The 18,130-nt window shown below is 46.3% G+C and overlaps 1 protein-coding gene across 1 annotated transcript in view; it reads right to left on the reverse strand.

Moving 5' to 3' along the window:
* Positions 1-968: 968 nt before the first annotated feature.
* zgc:77151 (uncharacterized protein LOC337153 homolog) overlaps positions 969-18,130 on the reverse strand; it is a 49,856-nt gene continuing 32,694 nt past the window's right edge. Inside the window, exons 4-12 of the mRNA XM_031750289.2 lie at positions 14,892-15,096; positions 12,785-13,015; positions 11,011-11,117; positions 10,112-10,259; positions 9,693-9,745; positions 7,900-7,997; positions 7,378-7,573; positions 6,946-7,146; positions 969-6,860 (exon numbers count right to left, since the gene is read on the reverse strand). Of these exons, the coding sequence (XP_031606149.2) occupies positions 5,718-6,860; positions 6,946-7,146; positions 7,378-7,573; positions 7,900-7,997; positions 9,693-9,745; positions 10,112-10,259; positions 11,011-11,117; positions 12,785-13,015; positions 14,892-15,096 (2,382 nt within the window). The 3' untranslated portion in view covers positions 969-5,717. The remainder of the gene's footprint in view (positions 6,861-6,945; positions 7,147-7,377; positions 7,574-7,899; positions 7,998-9,692; positions 9,746-10,111; positions 10,260-11,010; positions 11,118-12,784; positions 13,016-14,891; positions 15,097-18,130) is intronic.

Raw genomic sequence — 18,130 nt, forward strand, 5'->3', positions numbered from 1 at the left:
ATTTGTACTGCTGAGCAGGACAGGACAACGACTGTCTGTAACATTACTGCTTTTATAGAAGTTCTCTTTTGTTACTTTATTCCCATTTTGTGTTTTCATAAAAGACAATTTCCAAAATTCTTCAAATCCGACTTCCAGCATCATTTAAGAGGAAAACTTCGAGTTACAAGTTGTTTGGGTTATTTTTTAGAACAAAGTATTTTGAAAGCTTGATTTAAAAACGAGATAATAATTACATTCTGATTCAATGAAAGGACTAAATGTTACAATCCCTGATACTGCATTGCTTCAAATGGAGAAAGTCTTGTGGGATGGCTACTATGAGGAAAGGCAGCCTGGAGGCTTTACCAGGAGGACACATAGTAAGAATAATAATAATAGTAATAATAATAATAATAATAATTCCAACTTCATATATTTCTACTTCTTAACATCGTCTTCTTTCATAAGTAAAACGTTGGCTGCTATGGAAGCTTACTTTTGAAATGGTTTGTTTGCAGTAGTAACACAACTCTCTGGTTCTGGTTTGTATTGCCGTTTGTCAGACTTTCCCCACAGGTCACGAGGTAGTTGGTTTGCAAAGAAGTCTCCATCTTTCATGCAAACTACAGGTAATCTTCTAGCAACCAAAGCAATCACAAGGCTTTTGGGGCAACCACCCTGAAGCTCTGGCTATCAGATGGTCACCAACCCGTCACTAGGCCTCTGTGACCGAAGCCTTAGTTTGGTGTTTGGTGTGAAAGGTCAGCTAGCATTAGCTGATAATACAAGACTCCACCCTCCCTTCCAAATATGGTCAGTCTTTTTAATTTGCCTGTAAAACACTGTGAAGATAGTTTATTCTGATATATCTACTTTACTGCCAAATAAATTCTATAAAAATTCTTGTTTTCTTTTCAAATTCTTGCTCAAATATTTTGACTATCATCTCAAACATCATGAATACTGGAGGAAACATTACAAAGGAATTATTAACAGATTACTTTTATTATAAATATACAGTGTTAAAATGGAATGGTACCTGACACTGCTAGCTGTTTACAGAAACAAAAACAAAAAGGAAGTTCTGTTTAACACAATCAGTCGAGAAGGTTTAAAAACAAACTCCTGCTGTTCAAATCATACATCTCGGGGAAGCGTTCGTTCTCTTCGGTCGACTCAGACCAAAAGTTCAACTCAGTTTGTAGAGAAAAGAACACGAGACGCTTCTGCTGATCCAGGGTTCCTTTCCATTGAAAAAACAAACAAAAATGAAACGGGACAGAAATCATGAAAAAAACAAACAAACAAACGTGTCAGGTGATTTAAAAATGAGATCACAGGCAGATGTGAGTGAGACATTCGTCAGTGTGTAACATCCAAGAGTTTTTAAAGGTGCCACAAGCAGCATTTTTAACACCTGGAAACATTTAATTTCTCTGCCAAAGAGGACCGTACAAGGGAAATCCCCTCTCTGTGATGTCATACAGAGCCAGGAGGACTTGAACGTAGACCGAGTCCAACATTTGAAACTTTGATCTTCTCCTGGGGGAGATGTGCAGCAAGAAATAAAGAAAATCACATAAGTAGAAACAACAACGTCCCAGTTTTTTAAATCTGCTTAATTCTTACTCAGTTTAAAAATTTTATAATATTATTTTGAAACACTTGGCATTTTATTAGGCCAAACATTCAATAGTTTATTAAAAAATACTTGATTGATTAAAATAGTCATCTTTAGGAGCATCTGACATTCTGTAGTTAATTGTTTGACATTGATATAGAAGCCAGAGAAAAGGTTTCTCTCTTTTTAACAGTCACATTGATGCAGCAACTTCAGACGTTAAAATGTGGCGTGCAGCACCTTTTAAAAAAGATTTGATCATTTGTCTTCATGAATGTCCATCCGGCTACTCGGTGTCCTCGTTAGGTCCAGTTTGCTCCAACAGACGGAGCTGAGCGAGCGTCCTGCTGTCGCCTCCAACACCGTGGCTTTACCTCATTTCACCCAACAGGTCAAAGAAACGTCATCCGACTGCAGGAGCCGTTGTTCAAGTCAATGTTGTGAAGGCTAATGAGCTCATTCGCCTGCAAGTATCAACTCCAATCCAAAGTATCAGGCACTTAAATTTGAAGAACTTTACAGAAATGAGCGGTGCCGTTTGAGTCTTGATGCTGGAGTAGTGTGCAAAACACTGGATATAAGATCTGCTGAACATGCATAACAAAATGTAAACATCGGAAAATTTAAGATCAAATGGGAAAAGAAAAAAAGACTGAAATTATATCTAAAGAAACTTTAACAAACTCAGTTTAAATAACCAGAAAAAAACCTCCTCTCACACTGGTTTCACCTGATTCTCTAGCTCTAAACTAGAAGAGCTTCACCTGACCTTGCCTCGTCAACATACAATAAAGTCAGCTAAAAATAAAAACAGATTTAAGAGATTAAAGAGAAAACTGGTCCAGTGGAGTTATGGTTTGACTGGGAGGCGCCCAGTGAGAAGCTGAGGTGAATCAAAGTGAACGAGGTCCTACGACAGAGGAAGACGAGTCGATTCAAAGGTCAGGATGATATACCGGTGAGTAAAGTGATTTTGTGAAGAAGAAGAAAGTTTTGTGAAGTTAACTGCACTTAAAACACCTGCTTTTTGGCAGCGAAGGTACCCTTAGTGACAAGTTTTGGCACCTCAGTATTAAGCGATAAAGACGTGGATTGAAAATCATTGAAATAGCTTCGGGGTTCTTCCAAGAGACCACCCTCGCTAACATTTGATGCAAACCCAGTCATTTTATTTGTTTTGAAATGTGACCTCATCTTCATGGGTTACTCCTGGGATGCTTTTAAGGGGTAAACAGTCAAGTCATCTGCATACATGCAACTCTACTGTAGGCTTTACTGGCTGCTGCCCCTCAGGAGGCTTACAGAAGTTGGACAATCAGAGGAAAGCAGTCTTTTAGGGAGGGTTTCCTTAAAGACACTGGAGCTAAAACAGCTTGTTTTAGACATATGATAAAGTTAAGGCCCAGTTTAATAAAAATAAGGATTATTTTGAGTCATGCAAAGCTGCTCTGGTAGAGTTCAAGAATAAAAATAAAGAGCTGGAAATGAGCAGAATGGGTCCCCCTTTGATAAAGTCCTAAATTGTGAGTTAAAGTAAGCGGTACAGCTCGCCAAAAGCTAAAGTTGCAGGTGGAAAACTTTCACACAACCACTTCTGTCACGTTTCTTGTGTAAAATCGAGTGTAAAGCCTGAAAAGACACACTGCGCCTGCAGGACTATAAATCTGAGAGTACATGCGGTTTTTGGAAATGTTTGGAGGTTGTATGAACTCGTTCCCTCTGAAGCGCCTCACCTACAATAAATAAAGGTGTGCTGATAGGAAGAAGCAGAGCCATTATGTACAGTAGTTACCCTGTTCTCACTGTTGTTACTGCATGAAGGGGAATATGACCTTGTAGTATTTACCGGTATTCACCATCGTCTCCTGGTTACTGCTCATTTTCCCCACAAGTGAAGAAGAAAATCCTGAAGTCCTAAAACTACGACAGAGGTTACGGAAAAGTCCCGGTCGAGTACTTTGGTGCGTCTGCCCAGCTACGACCGACAGAGTGTATACATCTCTACTCACGTACTCATTCACAAACGATTTGCCTCACATGAAGCCAACAGTCGAATAAATCAGGAGGAAAAAATCCTGCACATATTTTCATAAACAAGCCACGGTTTCTTTTAATTAAAATATACTTTCTTAAAATTCTCAGGAAAATTAGGTCGGCTACGAAGAACTTTTCCTCTCGATGCATGATGGCGATGAAAAGAACAACAACAACAATAATAACAACAATAATATGGCAACAAAACTAAGCAAACAGCACCACTTAATTTCGGTGTCGTAGTTGATTCGACTACTCGGGTAGGAAGAAAAGAAACGAGGAAAAGCGAGTGTGTACAGTAGGTGTGCAAATCTGAACCAACGTCTGTGGCAGAAAACAAACAGGAAAAGGCGACTTTAAAGGGATACCTTGATGTTTGTTGGGTTTTAGGGGGTTGGGTTTTATGTTGGCACTTTATATGACAGGATGATGATGATGATGGTGAAGTGAATCGATTTTACACTCTTTGGTGAAGCTTTTTCCTAAACACGACTGAATCAAACAGAAGCCAAACTAACAAGCCAAAGGAAACTGCGACAAGGTGATCAGAAAGTCCCAGATATTGGTCGTCAAAGGACCGGAAACCTGGTTTGAATTCGTCTGATTTCACATTAAAGATCCTCTCCTCTGAGAGGTCCAGAGCTTGGAGCTATGGATTCGTACTCTGACCATCACAGATGGCGAGCGTTCGCTCTACGAACCAGACGAAGACTCCAGAGTTCCTGAGAGGCTCAGCAGGTGAGGTCTGTCATGTTCTCCACATTCATCAAGTTGTAAACCGTGAATTTATCCCTCACCTGCACCAGGTGATACGCAATCTTTGCTCGCGTCCTGAACCCCTCCCTCAGATCTGCCTCCGTTCAAGTTTGTCCACTTTGAAAAATTAAAAACAAGCTGAAAAATCGATGCGGCACGCTGGAGGACAGCCGGTGCTCATCTCTGGAGCAGCTTGCTGGAACTTTCTGATCTCACCTCAGTTAATGTTTCAGAAAGTGCAGGTGTCAATATCACGCTGCCCTAAACACCCCTATTTATGGATCAATCTGCCACTAAAAATAGTTCCTAACAAATCCAGTTTGTAGGAGTTGGGGAGAAGACGCGTTTTAATGATGTCTGATGAGCCTTGGTTTAACACCACATGCTTGGCATCCATCTATGTGCGTTTATGGACTGCCTCCCACCCTAATGCATGCTGGGATACTCCCCTTGAACATATGAAGCAGGCGAGAAACTATAAAAGAACCTGAGGTAGTCTGAATGCTTGGGCTACGGGTTTGTGTATGAGCTCTAACGTGAAGGCTGGTAGTGATGAGGGCGCCATCGTGTAGCTGCTGAGGGTTTTATAAGGAAACCAGTGAGGTGGAAGAGGAGGGTCCGCGCACTCGTTATGAGCTTAACGAACTCTGAGCGACATTAAAATGCCAATTTTTTTCTCAGGGGTGGAAGCAGCCCTACGAGAGAGCGAAGGGAAGCTGAGCAGGTCCAACATCAAGGTATCTCTTTAAGAGAATGTGTTTGAAGCCGGCAAGGAAGCAACTCGCAGGCCGATTTAAGGCACGTGTGTGTAAAAGTTTACATCATTAGAGCTAACGAACAGGACTATAAACGCTTCACTTAACGAGCTATAACGTGAAGACTGAGAGGAGCTGCTTCTTTTTTCTTTCGCTCACGTAACATCTAAACACCTTATCAGAAAATAACTCTGTCTCTACAGACGTAGAGTACAATTTAAAAGCTACAAACTACAGTACACTCTTAATGCTAGTTAATGAAGTCCCGATGCATAGCATCACCCATAGATGGATACTGATTCTAACTTTGTGGACCTCTGACGGTGGAGTTAATCGTAGTGTTATGGAGGTTATGGCAGTGTGTGTCGGAGTCCGTGTCCCGTCTCCGGTGAGATGCATGATTGTCATGAACCGTCGTTCCTCCGCAGAGTTCGACCGACGGCGTGAGTGGAAAAAATCTAACAGGAAGAGGAAAAGTTGGTGAAGATGGAGAAACGAAAGCTCCGCGCTCCCATGGGTTCAGGCGCTGACGGGATCGAGCATCTTCCAACAAATCAGAGCGGAGGGGGTTAAAAACACTGCGTGTCAGCGTTGGCGGCGCTGCGGCTGGAGCAGTCTCCGTGGTCTCTCCCCTCCACCTCCGTCTTTTCCACCGCCACCTCCTCCTCTTCCTCCTCCTTCACATCTTTCAGCGGCACCTCTCCGCTCTCGACTTTAGGGACGAACTTCCCGAACCGCACGCCGTTCAGATCCTCCTCCAGTTTGACCTGGAAGGGCGGCAGGCCGAGCAGGAAGGCCCTGATCCTGCTGGGCGAGCTCAGATCTGCGGGTTCGTCCTGGTTCTTCATCTCCACCTCCACCTGCCCTCCTCCTCCAACCACCGCCACTCCTTCTGCTGCGCTTCCTGCGGAGCTGGAGCGTGTCTCCTCAGCCGGCTCCGTGAAGCCGGTCCTCGGTCTCTTGGCCAGCAGCTGGTCGGCGTTCCCGTTGACGACGGCCCGGCTCGGCTCTGGCCCTTCCGTGGCGGGTCTCTTCGGTGTGAAGCGTTTGCTGAGGTTGAGGGGCAGCGCCTGCTCGGGGGGAGGGGTGGGCTTGGCGCTGAGGTCCTGGGAGAGAGCCTCGGACAGGCACCGCGTGAACATCTGCAGCTGAGATGGGCCCAAGCAACGAGTCCTCATCAACTGACACACCTGAACGCTGCAGTCAAGGTTCACGGGCAGGACTCGGAGGGGGGGCATGGGGGGCCGGGTCCTAGCCTCCCGCCCGCCTCCTCTCGGCCCCCCCTCGTCCATGTTACACCCTGAGCAGTGGGTGTGGTGCTGCTGGAGAGGATGAGGCTGCGGCTGCTCCCCGCTCGAGTGAGGGGTGTCTGGGCTCCCACTCTTCGGCTGGAGGGTGTAGATGGTTGAATGATGCTGGCTCGGGTCCTGGGGGGTCAGGGCGGGGCTCTCGGGGCCTCTCTGCAGGCCCAGCCGGTTCCTGAACACGTCCGAAGGACACACGCCTTTGATGGGGCTGAAGCCACTCAGAGAGCCTCCGATGAAGTGGCGTGGCAGCGCGGAGAGGAGCACACCCGTGGTGGGAACCACGGACTCCCCTCGCTCCGTCTTCACCTCCTTCGGTTTGGGCTGGAAAGAGACGAAGGGGCCGGCGAGGGGGGCGAGATCTGGGGTGAGGGGCATGGTGATGGGCAGGATGGCCGGCTGGATGGGCTGCAGGGAGCAGAGAAGGAAATCAATCACATGCAGTCAAATCAAACCTCCTCACAGGCGTGTGCGACTGTTTCGTGGTCGTTACCCTGTGCACGCTGCTGGCGGTCAGTCCTCCGCGGCCCATGGCTGGAAGCTGCTGCTGCATTGTCTCCGCCGTGCCGCCTTTGACCTTCGCCTGCTGCAGTGCCAGCAGCTTTGCCTGAGCGAGCACTGTGGCCTTGTTTCGTGTGCCCGGTGGCCGGCCTCGACCTCTCTTCGCCACCGCGGTGCCGTTCGGGTTTGCGACCTGTTCAGAGGCAAGAAAGGCTGGAGGTGAGCCGCCGCCATCTCATCATTATTTAGATCTAACAGAGAAGATATGTAACTATCTAAGGATGCAAAGGTCAGAGGTCAGAATGAAGCGGTGCAGTGAGTGGTAGTGTTAGCGTCCCCCCATCGCAGCATCACCCGACCATCTGTTATGGAGAATCAGCGTTCAGCAGCGTTAGTACCAGATGGATGAAAGCCGTAAACTCACGTCATCACGTATGGTGGGAGAAGCAGCAGCAGGTGGTGTGGTCACCTTCCTCTCCCGGGGTCTGGGTCCCGGCTTTTTGCCTCTGGGATGCGGTCTCCTGCCTCTGATGCCTCTGGGCTTCGGCGCCACCGGGGATTCTGGGACTTTAAAGTCTGCTCCTCCCGCTCTGAGGTGCTCTTCATAAGGAAGCATCAGCCTGAGACACAGAAACATGAACTTTAGCATGTGGACCCTTTTAGTCACTGGTCAAAGGTCAAGGGTTTAGTTTTCAGTATTTCCATCACATCTGTCAAGATGTTCCAGAATGTGGCGTAATCCCTGAGCACATGGTCTTCTCAAGTAAAGGGAGGTTTCCTGCTCTCTAACGCCAATGACCGCTTCATCCAGCGCTGACCTCTGCTGGATGGAGGTATGAAGCCCACTGCCTCGTTTTCCTCTCTGCTTACAGACCCTCATCACGCTTTGAGTGTAAAATGGTCTGAAACGCTCGGTGAGCGCAGTCAGAGATGATGTCTGTCTCACCTCTCGTAGTGTCTCCTGGTGCAGGTCGCAGCGCTGGTGCTGCCGGGGCATCCGCCCAGCTCGTTGTAAACCACTTTCCACAGACGGTCTGTCGTCACCTGTTGCACGAAAAAAAGCAGAAGGTCAGATGACAAGGAGTAACCTCCACAGGACTGTGTTGACCGTCTGCAGGTTCTTATTTATCTGGTTCATGATAGTCTAAAGAGCTCAACTGGAGAGTCCCAGGTATTCAGCCTGCAGTGGAGACCATGCAACAACTCTAAGGTCTTCACCCGGGCTGAATACCTGGGAGTCTCCGTCAGCTGCCTTTTGATCCTGAAAGAGGTCGAGCCGCCTTCGACTCCTCAGACTACATCAGAGTCGACTTTGAGAGGAAAACTTTACCTAAATCCTGATTTACATCAGTTTTAGTCCCCCTAGTGTTTAGAAGCATGGAACTACATCCTCAACCATTTGGAAAGGATGACGACTGATTTATACATTCAACTTTGTTGGCAGTGGTTTCATCCACAAAGACTCTTCTGTGGAACCAGCTTCCAGCTTGGATTCAGGAGACAGACACTATCTCTGCTTTTAAGATTAGGCTTCAAACTTTCCTTTTTGCTAAAGCATATAGTTAGGGCTGGACCAGGTGACCCTGGTGCTGGGGGATTCCCATGATGCACTGGGTGTTTCTTCTTCAGTCACTGTGTGTTAAAACAACTCTCTGCATGTAATCATTGTTATTATTAATCTCTGGCTCTCTTCCACACACTTTTTTGGTGTTTTAAATCACACGTTTGTATTAAAAACAGCAGCGTGACAAAATGTGACGTCTCTTCAGTCTCTTTGGAGACGAGGACAATCTGTAACCTTGTGCTGCCCCCTGGTGGAGAAAGTCTTAGTCAAACTCTGCTGTGTGTTATTCCTGATGTAGACCATCAGACGTGCAGCGACACTGTGAGACAAATGAAAACTCACCTATGCAAATGAATATTTAATTATATTTATAATAAAAACTCCAGTCTGGCAGTTACTTCATGTTTCAGCTCTTCAGGTTTAAATGTGGACCGATAATGTTTTAGTTGTAAACACGTTCAGTGTCGCCGGTTTAAATAATTCTAGTTTAGTTCCAGTTTATCGAGGGAGCTGCCACAGAAACACTGAGCCAAAGGTCGGATCATCCTTAACCGCCACTGAGAGTCGATGACGTGCGCGTGACATAGATTTTATCATCAGACTCGTTTGTGGAGAATTTACATCATAAAGCACCATCAGTGCATCCACCCTACAGGGGAATTTAAAGCAGTCGGACAGGAAAGACCGCTCGGCCTCGAGTCCCAGGGCGCGAGCGCATCATCTAAATAAGCTATAAAACACAAACCTGATGAAACGCATCGAGCGAGCGGTCTGCTGTCAGCAGACTAAAATCAGACTAAAATGTTTGTAGTTTTCTCAGCAGGGACGGAGACAGAAACAGAGCTAACGAGGATTAGCACAAAAACTTCATGATTTCACTTTGAAATAAATCCCTGCAGGCTGATTTATAATCTGATCTCATCCTGCTGGATTAAACCAAACACAGTGTCACACTCAGGTGTGCCGTCCTCACAGGTTTGATTTAATCTCAGGTGAAACAAACTCTGAGTTGAAACATGTTCAAACTCTTTTTTAAACCTTTGTCTCTCACAGAAAACCTGAAAAGTATCATAAACGAGTTTTTAATAACAGAGTCGTGCAGCTTCCTGTCTTTATGCAGCGAATCAGCAGCTCCTCCTACTTTAAAGAAACTGAAATAAACTGAAGTGACTCACCTTTTTGTAGCCCCCGAGCCGTTTGACCACAGAGTACATGAGGAAGAGGTCGACTGAGGACGGCGGCGAAACATCAGACATGCAAAGGAGACACAAAAACATTTAAACCAGGCAGTGAGGACACAGCGGAGGCAGGATGGTCCTCACTACACAAACGTGGTTTCAACCCCCCCCCACAGATCAAACATGGAGTCCCGATGAAGCTCATCAGTCACACGTTTACCTCTGACACGGCACCCAACCTTTATTCAACACCACAAAACTTTATTTAACACGCGGTCAGAGCATGACTGTCTCTGGAAGGACGGAAGAGAAGGAAAGAAGGAAGAGAGAAAGGTCATAAAAGAGGGATGAAGGAAAGAAAGAAAAGGAACGTTCTGTAGAGCGCAGAAGAAGCAGCGGCGGCGTGGAGGACTCACTCTTCTTGAAGCCCAGGTTCGGGACTTTGTGGATCGGTGATCCGTGGCGGTCCATGAAGGCGAACAGCTGATCGAGGAACAGCTGCTCCTCGGGGTGAGGGAGCCAGCCGCCGTCACAGCCAACCTCCACACTGCCCATCACGTTCTCCTGAGGGGGAAACACGGCGTGAGATCGTCATCGCATGCCTCAGCACTTCCTGTTATTTTACTCGTCACATTAAAACTGATCTGCGCCTTTATTTTGGCGGTTCGAAACTGAATCTATTAAACGATTTTATTTTCTGCATCGCTGACATGTTCAAGTCTGCAGCACTGCGGCCACTAGATGGCGCTGTGAGAGGCCTCGCAGGTCAAACCTCGGAGCAGTTTAAGGATTATAATCCAGGAGACCTCAGAGAGTCGAGCGGACGCCTGATCTTTGGATGTGTTTGTCGCTTCATGGATCCAAACCCAGCAGTTTAAAATCCTCGTGGTATACTTTCATATGTGAGGCTCGTGCGGTGCTCTGCCTTTCTTAAATGAACAGCAAACCTGCCTCTGTGTGGGGGCACGAATGCATTCAAAGCACTGACAAAGCGTCTGGGTGCCCATGTACACTGAAACAAAGCAGCTGAAACGGCACGCCCAGACCTGCCTCACAGCAGCCAGAGCTCTGAGCGTCTAATAACTCAGAGACGAGGTTCATGTTTTTACTCCAGTCTCACAGCTCTGCGGCACCAGATCTACTTCCTGAAATGATTTGATTTCGCTTTCAGCACAGTTTGTATTTCAGGAGGATCTGAAACCTGAAGCAGAGCTTTTCGCAAACATGGCGATCTGTGTTTCCTAAAATCACTGAGCAGGACGGCGAAGAGGAGCCTGAACGTGACACTCAGAGATGAGATGATCGCCACACGCACCTTCATCCTCTCGATCCACGACTCCGACTGGCTGGGGTTTGGCGAGTCTTTGCTGTCGCGGCCTCTCCTCTTACGAGGTCGTCCTCGCAGACTGAGAGAAGGACATCCTGCAGGAAAAATAAAGTAAAGCTGTAAACATTTAAAACCACAGACAGACATCTCCGGAGGCCTCCCTGTGTTTGTTTGAGGCGATCTTTGTGAGGCATTTACAAACAAAAAAAATCAGAAAACTAAATAACAGCACATGGCTGAGGTGCAGCGCTCTGCTGTGGGCGGTGGTCTAAAGGGGTCACATGACGGAGGTTATCCAGTCTAAAATACGGACACTCTGGATTTATTCATTTAGCTACGAGTGCAGGGCGACAGCAGATGAGCTGATTTTACAAAAGTCGAGCAGACAGTACAGAAATGTCAGACACACGAGGAGGCTGGTTTTATCTTCCAGCCTCGGCGATGATTGGCGGTGTGAAAGTGCAGACAGCGTCAGGCGTAACTGCGGCCACGTCTTTAATTCAGCGGATGTTTCTTCATTTTGGATTTAGAGGTGAAACAAGTCAAACAGAATTCCACCGCGAACACAGGTTTTGGCGTTTCGTGTGGTTTAAATGAACATCAGAAGAACGGATTGATAATAAAATGTTTTTGAAAAGATAAAAGATGTGGACAATCGTATGTGTGACCATGTTTTGTTCAGTGTGGCGCTCCCGTTGAGGAGGACATGGAGACGTACGATCCGATCATTAGGGTAAAATTAAAAATGTCTGCATGACGGGCGGAAACAGAGGAAAAAAGGATCAGCTGATCTTCAGCAGGAAGTAGAAGCACCAATGAGCACTCGAGCTGCTTCTTCACCACAGCAGGTCATTTGCCTCCATCTCACCCCGTCCTCCTCCGTCACACCACCCTCTGCATGTCCTCCTTCTCAGAGGTCGTCCCCACTCCCTCCTCAGTGGATAATCTAACAGCTTCCCTTTGGCTGATGGTCAGAAATGCGTAGTGGTTGATTTGAAGCGTGTTCTTCTTCTTCTAGAGCACTGACATGTACAAGTTTATCCAACCTTCAAGTAACCTGAAAACATCTCATTACAGGCTTTTATAACCAGCCTGCAGACACCAGAGAAAAGAGCTCAGGACTCTCCAGCAGGTGGCAGCATTTCGCAGGCAAGCAGGAAGCTCTACTGAGGAAGGAAGTGATGCTTTCAGGTCAAAGGGCTTTCAAAAACCACTTATATGTTTAATATTACACACAAATGTCACCTTTCAGCAGCAGAAAAGATTAAACAGTAACTCAGAAAGTGACGTTTACTCCAGCATTTTGTTATTTTAATGACTTAAATACATCAGACACACACACACACACAGACCGACACACCCACACACACACACACACACACAGACCCACAGACAGACAGACACACCCACAGACAGACACACACACAGACCCACAGACAGACAGACACACACACAGACAGACACACACACAGACCCACACACACACACACACACACACACACACACACACACACACCCCCACACACACACACACACACACACACACACACACACACACACCCACAGACCCACACACACACACACACACACACACACACACACACACACACACAGACCCCCACACACACACACACACACACACACACAGACCCACACACACACACACACACCCACAGACAGACAGACACACAGACAGACAGACACACACACACACACACACACACACACACACACACTCTAATCATCAACATTTGACACTCACTGAACTGCCAGGAGAAGCCGGAGCTGCTCTCCAGCGTCGGGTGGTTGAAGGTGTCCCTGCAGTACATCACTCGGGTGTTGGGCGTCACCTTGATGCCTCCCAGCGCCAGCAGGTGGGGGTCCTGCAGGGCCGACCCCCTTGCTCCGTCCTGGATGCGCCGCTGCAGCGAGCGGAAGCGGCAGTACTGCGGGTAGCTGATGACTTTGACGGCGTGATGCTCGGCCGGGCCGTCTGAGGGGAGGAGACACAGGTGGGGTTATTTTCGTGTCGGTGGCTTTAACTCGTTCGCTCCGTTATGCTCTGCAAACACAGCGTTTCCCACTTTCCGTCAGGCCCCGGATTTGTCTCTGGGCTCTGAACATCTCTGTATACACGACAAACACGAGTATCCCGGTTACTGATTACCGCTGTGCAGGCGCCGGTGGTGTTTGCAAACACAAGGCGGCACTTTTGAGATGTTTAATTTGATGTTTCTGTAGCAGTCACCCTCAAATACATCCGATTTGTTTGCGAAACCACTGAAATTACAAAGAAGGTTAAAATCTGCTGCAGGTAGTCGGCAGCATTCATAAACATGCAAACAGCGTCCTGCTTCCTTTCTCAGGACTCTGGATTAAAAACCTCCTTTTCAGTGACCTGATCAGCAGCGCAGCCGACACAGAACAAAAAAAAGAATGAAAGATAAAGAAGGAGAGCAGCTTCGCTCTCCTCCACAGAAACCAGCTCGTTCTGCAAAAACCCTTTAACCCACTCTGACACACTGATTATGGTTTTATTACACATGTATGCACAGAGATAAACAAGAACCCACCCAGGCTGAGACTCATGGATGAAATCCCATCAGTGGGAAATGTGCCCTCACTTTCCACAGCACAGATATTAAAGTTTCCTCACCTGGCGACAGAATCATGATTCATATTTTGCTTTTTTTGGCTCCATGAAAGTACAGACGTCACCAACGTTACCCTGCTACAGGCTGAGACGCCTGAAATCCTGCTATAAGTCTGCTATAAGAGCATGTGTGTGTGACCTCCCTCAATCCTTTTTTTCTTAAAGAGTAATCTGTTACATTTTCATTTCAGAGCTAATATTCATTTTCTTTTAACCACAAAACTTTCAAGTGTAAGTTTCAAGAAATAAACTGACGATTTCTTCCCTCCCATGAAGGTCACCCGAACCACCGGAGTTTAAATATCACAGCAGATTTAGGCCACAGTGGATATTAGTGCGTAAGTGTCCCCAGCAAAAGGCGAGGCAACGAGTCCGGGTCCAACCACCCGGTGGGAAGCAGAGCCCACAGCACCCAGCTAAGTATTTAATCAATATTTATCTAAGAACGTCTTTAATAAGCAAAAGATGTGTCTGCATGAACTGGTCACAACATATTCAGTTAAATTTTATTTATACAGCACAAAATCACAATAACAGCTGCCTCAAGGTGCCTTATACTGTGAGGTAAAGACCCTAAAATACTACAAAACCAATTAGACGACCCCTACGAACAGACTATTGGCGACAGTGGGAAGGAAAAACTCCCTTTTAACAGGAAGAAACCTCCAGCATAACCAGGCATTGGCAGCCATCTGTATAACATCACACAGATGATCTTAATAATGATAAAATTACTTATGTTCACAGAAAACAGCAGTGGTCCAAGTGTGGAGCCATGAGGAACTCCTACTGATACAGGAAATACAGAGGAAGAAGATCCAGAATAGAGACCCAAGAGTTTTCAAACTACTGTCAGTCAGGACACAGAAACACATTCAGGTTGCATGAAATCAGGATAAAATGTTTAGATGTCTGTAAAAACATTTATTTGGGGCTAGTTTATAGTTTTATGCCGCCTCTCCGTGTATGTCTTTACTTCTTTTATAGCGGTGGCTAATCAAGGAAATAACCACAGCACTGAATCCATCAGATTAACGATGATTTCAGTGATTCTGTTCTTTTAATGCTGCTTTAGCTGCATCACTGCTGACCTTTCAGAATAAAAGTAGCTCTAACAGGGAGGCTGGAACATGTACAGGAGTGTGACCGGCAGCATTTCCACACCAACAAACTGTTTCACATCTGGAAACATCTGCAGTGAGTCCGAGTTTCTTACTCTCAGTTTTGTCTTTGAGCGGCTCGCTGCTTTTGTCCGTCGTGCCGTTGCTGCAGTCGCCGATCTGTGGAGGTTTGTGGAGGCCGTTGGTCCCACACGCCACCGCCTTCAGGCTGCTGCTCCAACCTGCCGGCTGCGCACACGACCATCGCACCAGGTCCTCCACCCGCACCACCATCTTCCTGGACACTGCCAGAACTTCATCCTGATCAGACACAAACAGAAAATTCAGCGCTGAAGTAATCGTCTCCTTCTAACCATTTGACACTCGACAGGCCGACATCGAGTCGCTGTACTCTGAAGGCACCAAACCTGGATTGAGCATCACTTTAAAAGCAGAAGGCGAGCGTGAGTAAAACAAACCCCATCAGTTTGATTAAAGTGCTGCTTTAAACATCGCTCTACAGCACCTGTCAAACTATCACCTGCCTATTTGTGTTCAAACATGGAGGCAAACAGAGAGCTGAACGTGTGCAAATAGAAGAAAACGCCTCAACTGGTTTGTCGCTGGAGTCTTGACATTTACGTGAGGACATTAAAAAAAAAACAAACCTGGAGAGCGAGGGAGATAAGACGGAGTCGGCTTAAAGATTTAAAGCAGAGAGTTTCTAATAAATGAACCAGTTTGAACTAAAAGGGAGAAACCCTTCAAAATGATTCTCTCCAGTAAAAAAAGATGATTTGATGTTTAAAAAGCTGTTTGAGGCGCTGATTTAACACCGACAGATCCTCGAGGGTCGGCCCTTCACTAAGCTTCATAAGATTTCTGATACCAACTTGTGACAGGCAGCACCGCCTTTCCATCCAGCTGAGATCCACTTTAACGTCTCGTCTTTGTTAGCGCCCGTCTCCATTAAAGCGTCCTTGATATTTTGACACTGCTGAAGTTCTAACCACAGGCCCTCTGGCTCTGCGACAGGTCAGCTTTTCATGTTTGTCTTGACATTTAGAGTTGCTGCTCAGAGACACGTGATGATGTGTAAGTCAAAGTGACGCAACACCTGAAAATGAAAGAGGAAGTTTACTACGGCAGGCAGAAGTCCGCGCACGACTCAGATGTTTTCATGTTTTGGTGAATAACACAGTGCTGGAGCTACATTTAAAGCTTTTCACTGAGTTTATTTAATGTAAAGAGAACAATTATACTTTTGCTTTTGTTGGCATCACTTTGCCTTTGATGACACGGTCACTGATCAGAAACATCCAGTGTGTTTAATGAAAAGCTCAGTTTTCATGTCTTTGTGGGCCAATTATTCACCATCACACATACAAATGCAAACGTTAACCCTTAAAGTTGCCGTTAGATAAAAATTCAGCCCCGTGGTTTATACGAAGGAGCAGAAACTGGTTTTCATAGCAGGCTGTAAACATGTTTATTTCTGCTGAAAATTTGGACGTTTTAAAGTTTGAGTCTGTGAGGACGGACTCACTGCAGGAGCCTCGAGTGAATTTGTTAATCTCAGAGCTCCCAGACTGAGACACCATTAGAATGCTGTTAGAAGCCGACACAATGACCCCACAGCGGCGCGTGCACCAGTGGATGTGAATCTACTCCAGTTAAAGCCTAAAGGGTCTAACTGGCATGCTTGTCCAGTACTATCTGTACAAAAACACACAGCTAAAAGCTACGAAGTTCTAATGTACCATCTACTCTTTCCTGCTCAGTCAGCTGATGTATAAACTCATGATCAGAGTCTTAGAAACACGCTGGATGTCTGAGCTTCCATTATTTCCATTAAACAGACTCTTTGCATATAATCTTAAACTTGGTTAGAAAGCAACCAGACCTGACCTCATATCTGGTCCTCCTCTGCTCTCATTTGGTTTTTGCCCATCTTTTCATGTCCCTTCAATACATTGAACTTCCTGTACAAACTGTCTGTTTAATGATTCCTTACACGAGTTGTTGCTGTTTTATTGGTTTTACTTTGTTACATTTTTTCTCTGTTTTTGATTCAAAAAAAGGCTTTAAGGGGAATTAATTAAATCCAGAATTAATAGACGGTATCAGAAGAATAAGAAAAGTCACCCATGTGCTGCTCTGAGGAGATATCAGCTGAAGGTGAACTGGAGCTGGGCTGTACTGTCAAGCAATTCCAGTTTGGACCACAGGGTGGCGCTGTGCTCAGTGTAAGCTTTATAAGGTTGTATTTTTAATTAATTTAAAAAAGTTTTAATACAGTGATAAAAACGCTGCTGCACAAACAGTGCACTCACAGGTCTTTCAAAATAAAACTGAGGGATGAGCTGTGAAGGAGTTTTTAACCTCAAAGCTTCCCTAAACCTAACCTAACCAAGCTACATGTGAAAAAGAAATAAAATGGGTCAAATAATAAACAATGAGCATGGAAAAAAAGTGTAAACATCTGCAGCAGGATCAGAAATCAGCAGCCATCAGGTCACAACACGGGTGGTGCAAAGACCGTAATGAGATCAGCAACTCAGCGAATTAACGCCAACACTCGCCGTGTCCCTGTGGGTTTGAATGAGACACAGAAGCTTAATTAAAAGCAGGCCGTGATGTTATTTTAACCTCAAATCAAACATTAAACGAACGGCACGTTTCTGCCGATCTGGCTCTTAGACGCGTTGCACTTTATGCAAATGAGGCCAACTGCAGCTCATTTACATATGAAGTCACTGAAGTTTCACTGAATCAAAGAAGCCCACAAACATCTGAGTCACTGATCGCCCGGTCTGCAGCCGCAGAGGCCTCCTCCCATCCCAGCTCGTCAGCTGTGATCTTGTTGCGTCCTTCAGGCAGAGACAAAAGAGCCCAACCCCCCCCTAAAAAACTCCAGCACCCCTCTCCCTTCCTCCTGGGCTGCAGCCAGGTGAGAGCTGCTGGCAGTCCTGCTGCAGCCAGGTGTGAGCTCATTAGCACCGCAAAGGAGGAGCTCTGCAGGAGTCATGAATAAACAAGACCCTCGACTGAAAAACACGCCGAGCTTCCACATCTGAAATCACTCGTCCTGCGAGGGGAGACGAGAGACTGAGAGGCAGGAATTTATTTTTCATAGTGTAAGAGCCGTGTTACACTTCCTGTTTCCTTATCTAACTCACAACACGTCCTGTCCTGCACCTCAGCTGGTTCAACGAGAATGCCGAGCACACGCTCAGCGGATAAAAGCCACTCTGCTAACGTCAGCTAATCGGCTGCATAGATAATGAACACATGAAGCAGCGTGTAAGCGTCACTCCGGCACTTCTGCCTGCTGCGTCCAACACCACCACCGAGT

The sequence above is a fragment of the Oreochromis aureus genome, linkage group 10, assembly GCF_013358895.1.
Source record: "Oreochromis aureus strain Israel breed Guangdong linkage group 10, ZZ_aureus, whole genome shotgun sequence".
In the NCBI taxonomy this organism is placed as follows: domain Eukaryota; kingdom Metazoa; phylum Chordata; class Actinopteri; order Cichliformes; family Cichlidae; genus Oreochromis; species Oreochromis aureus.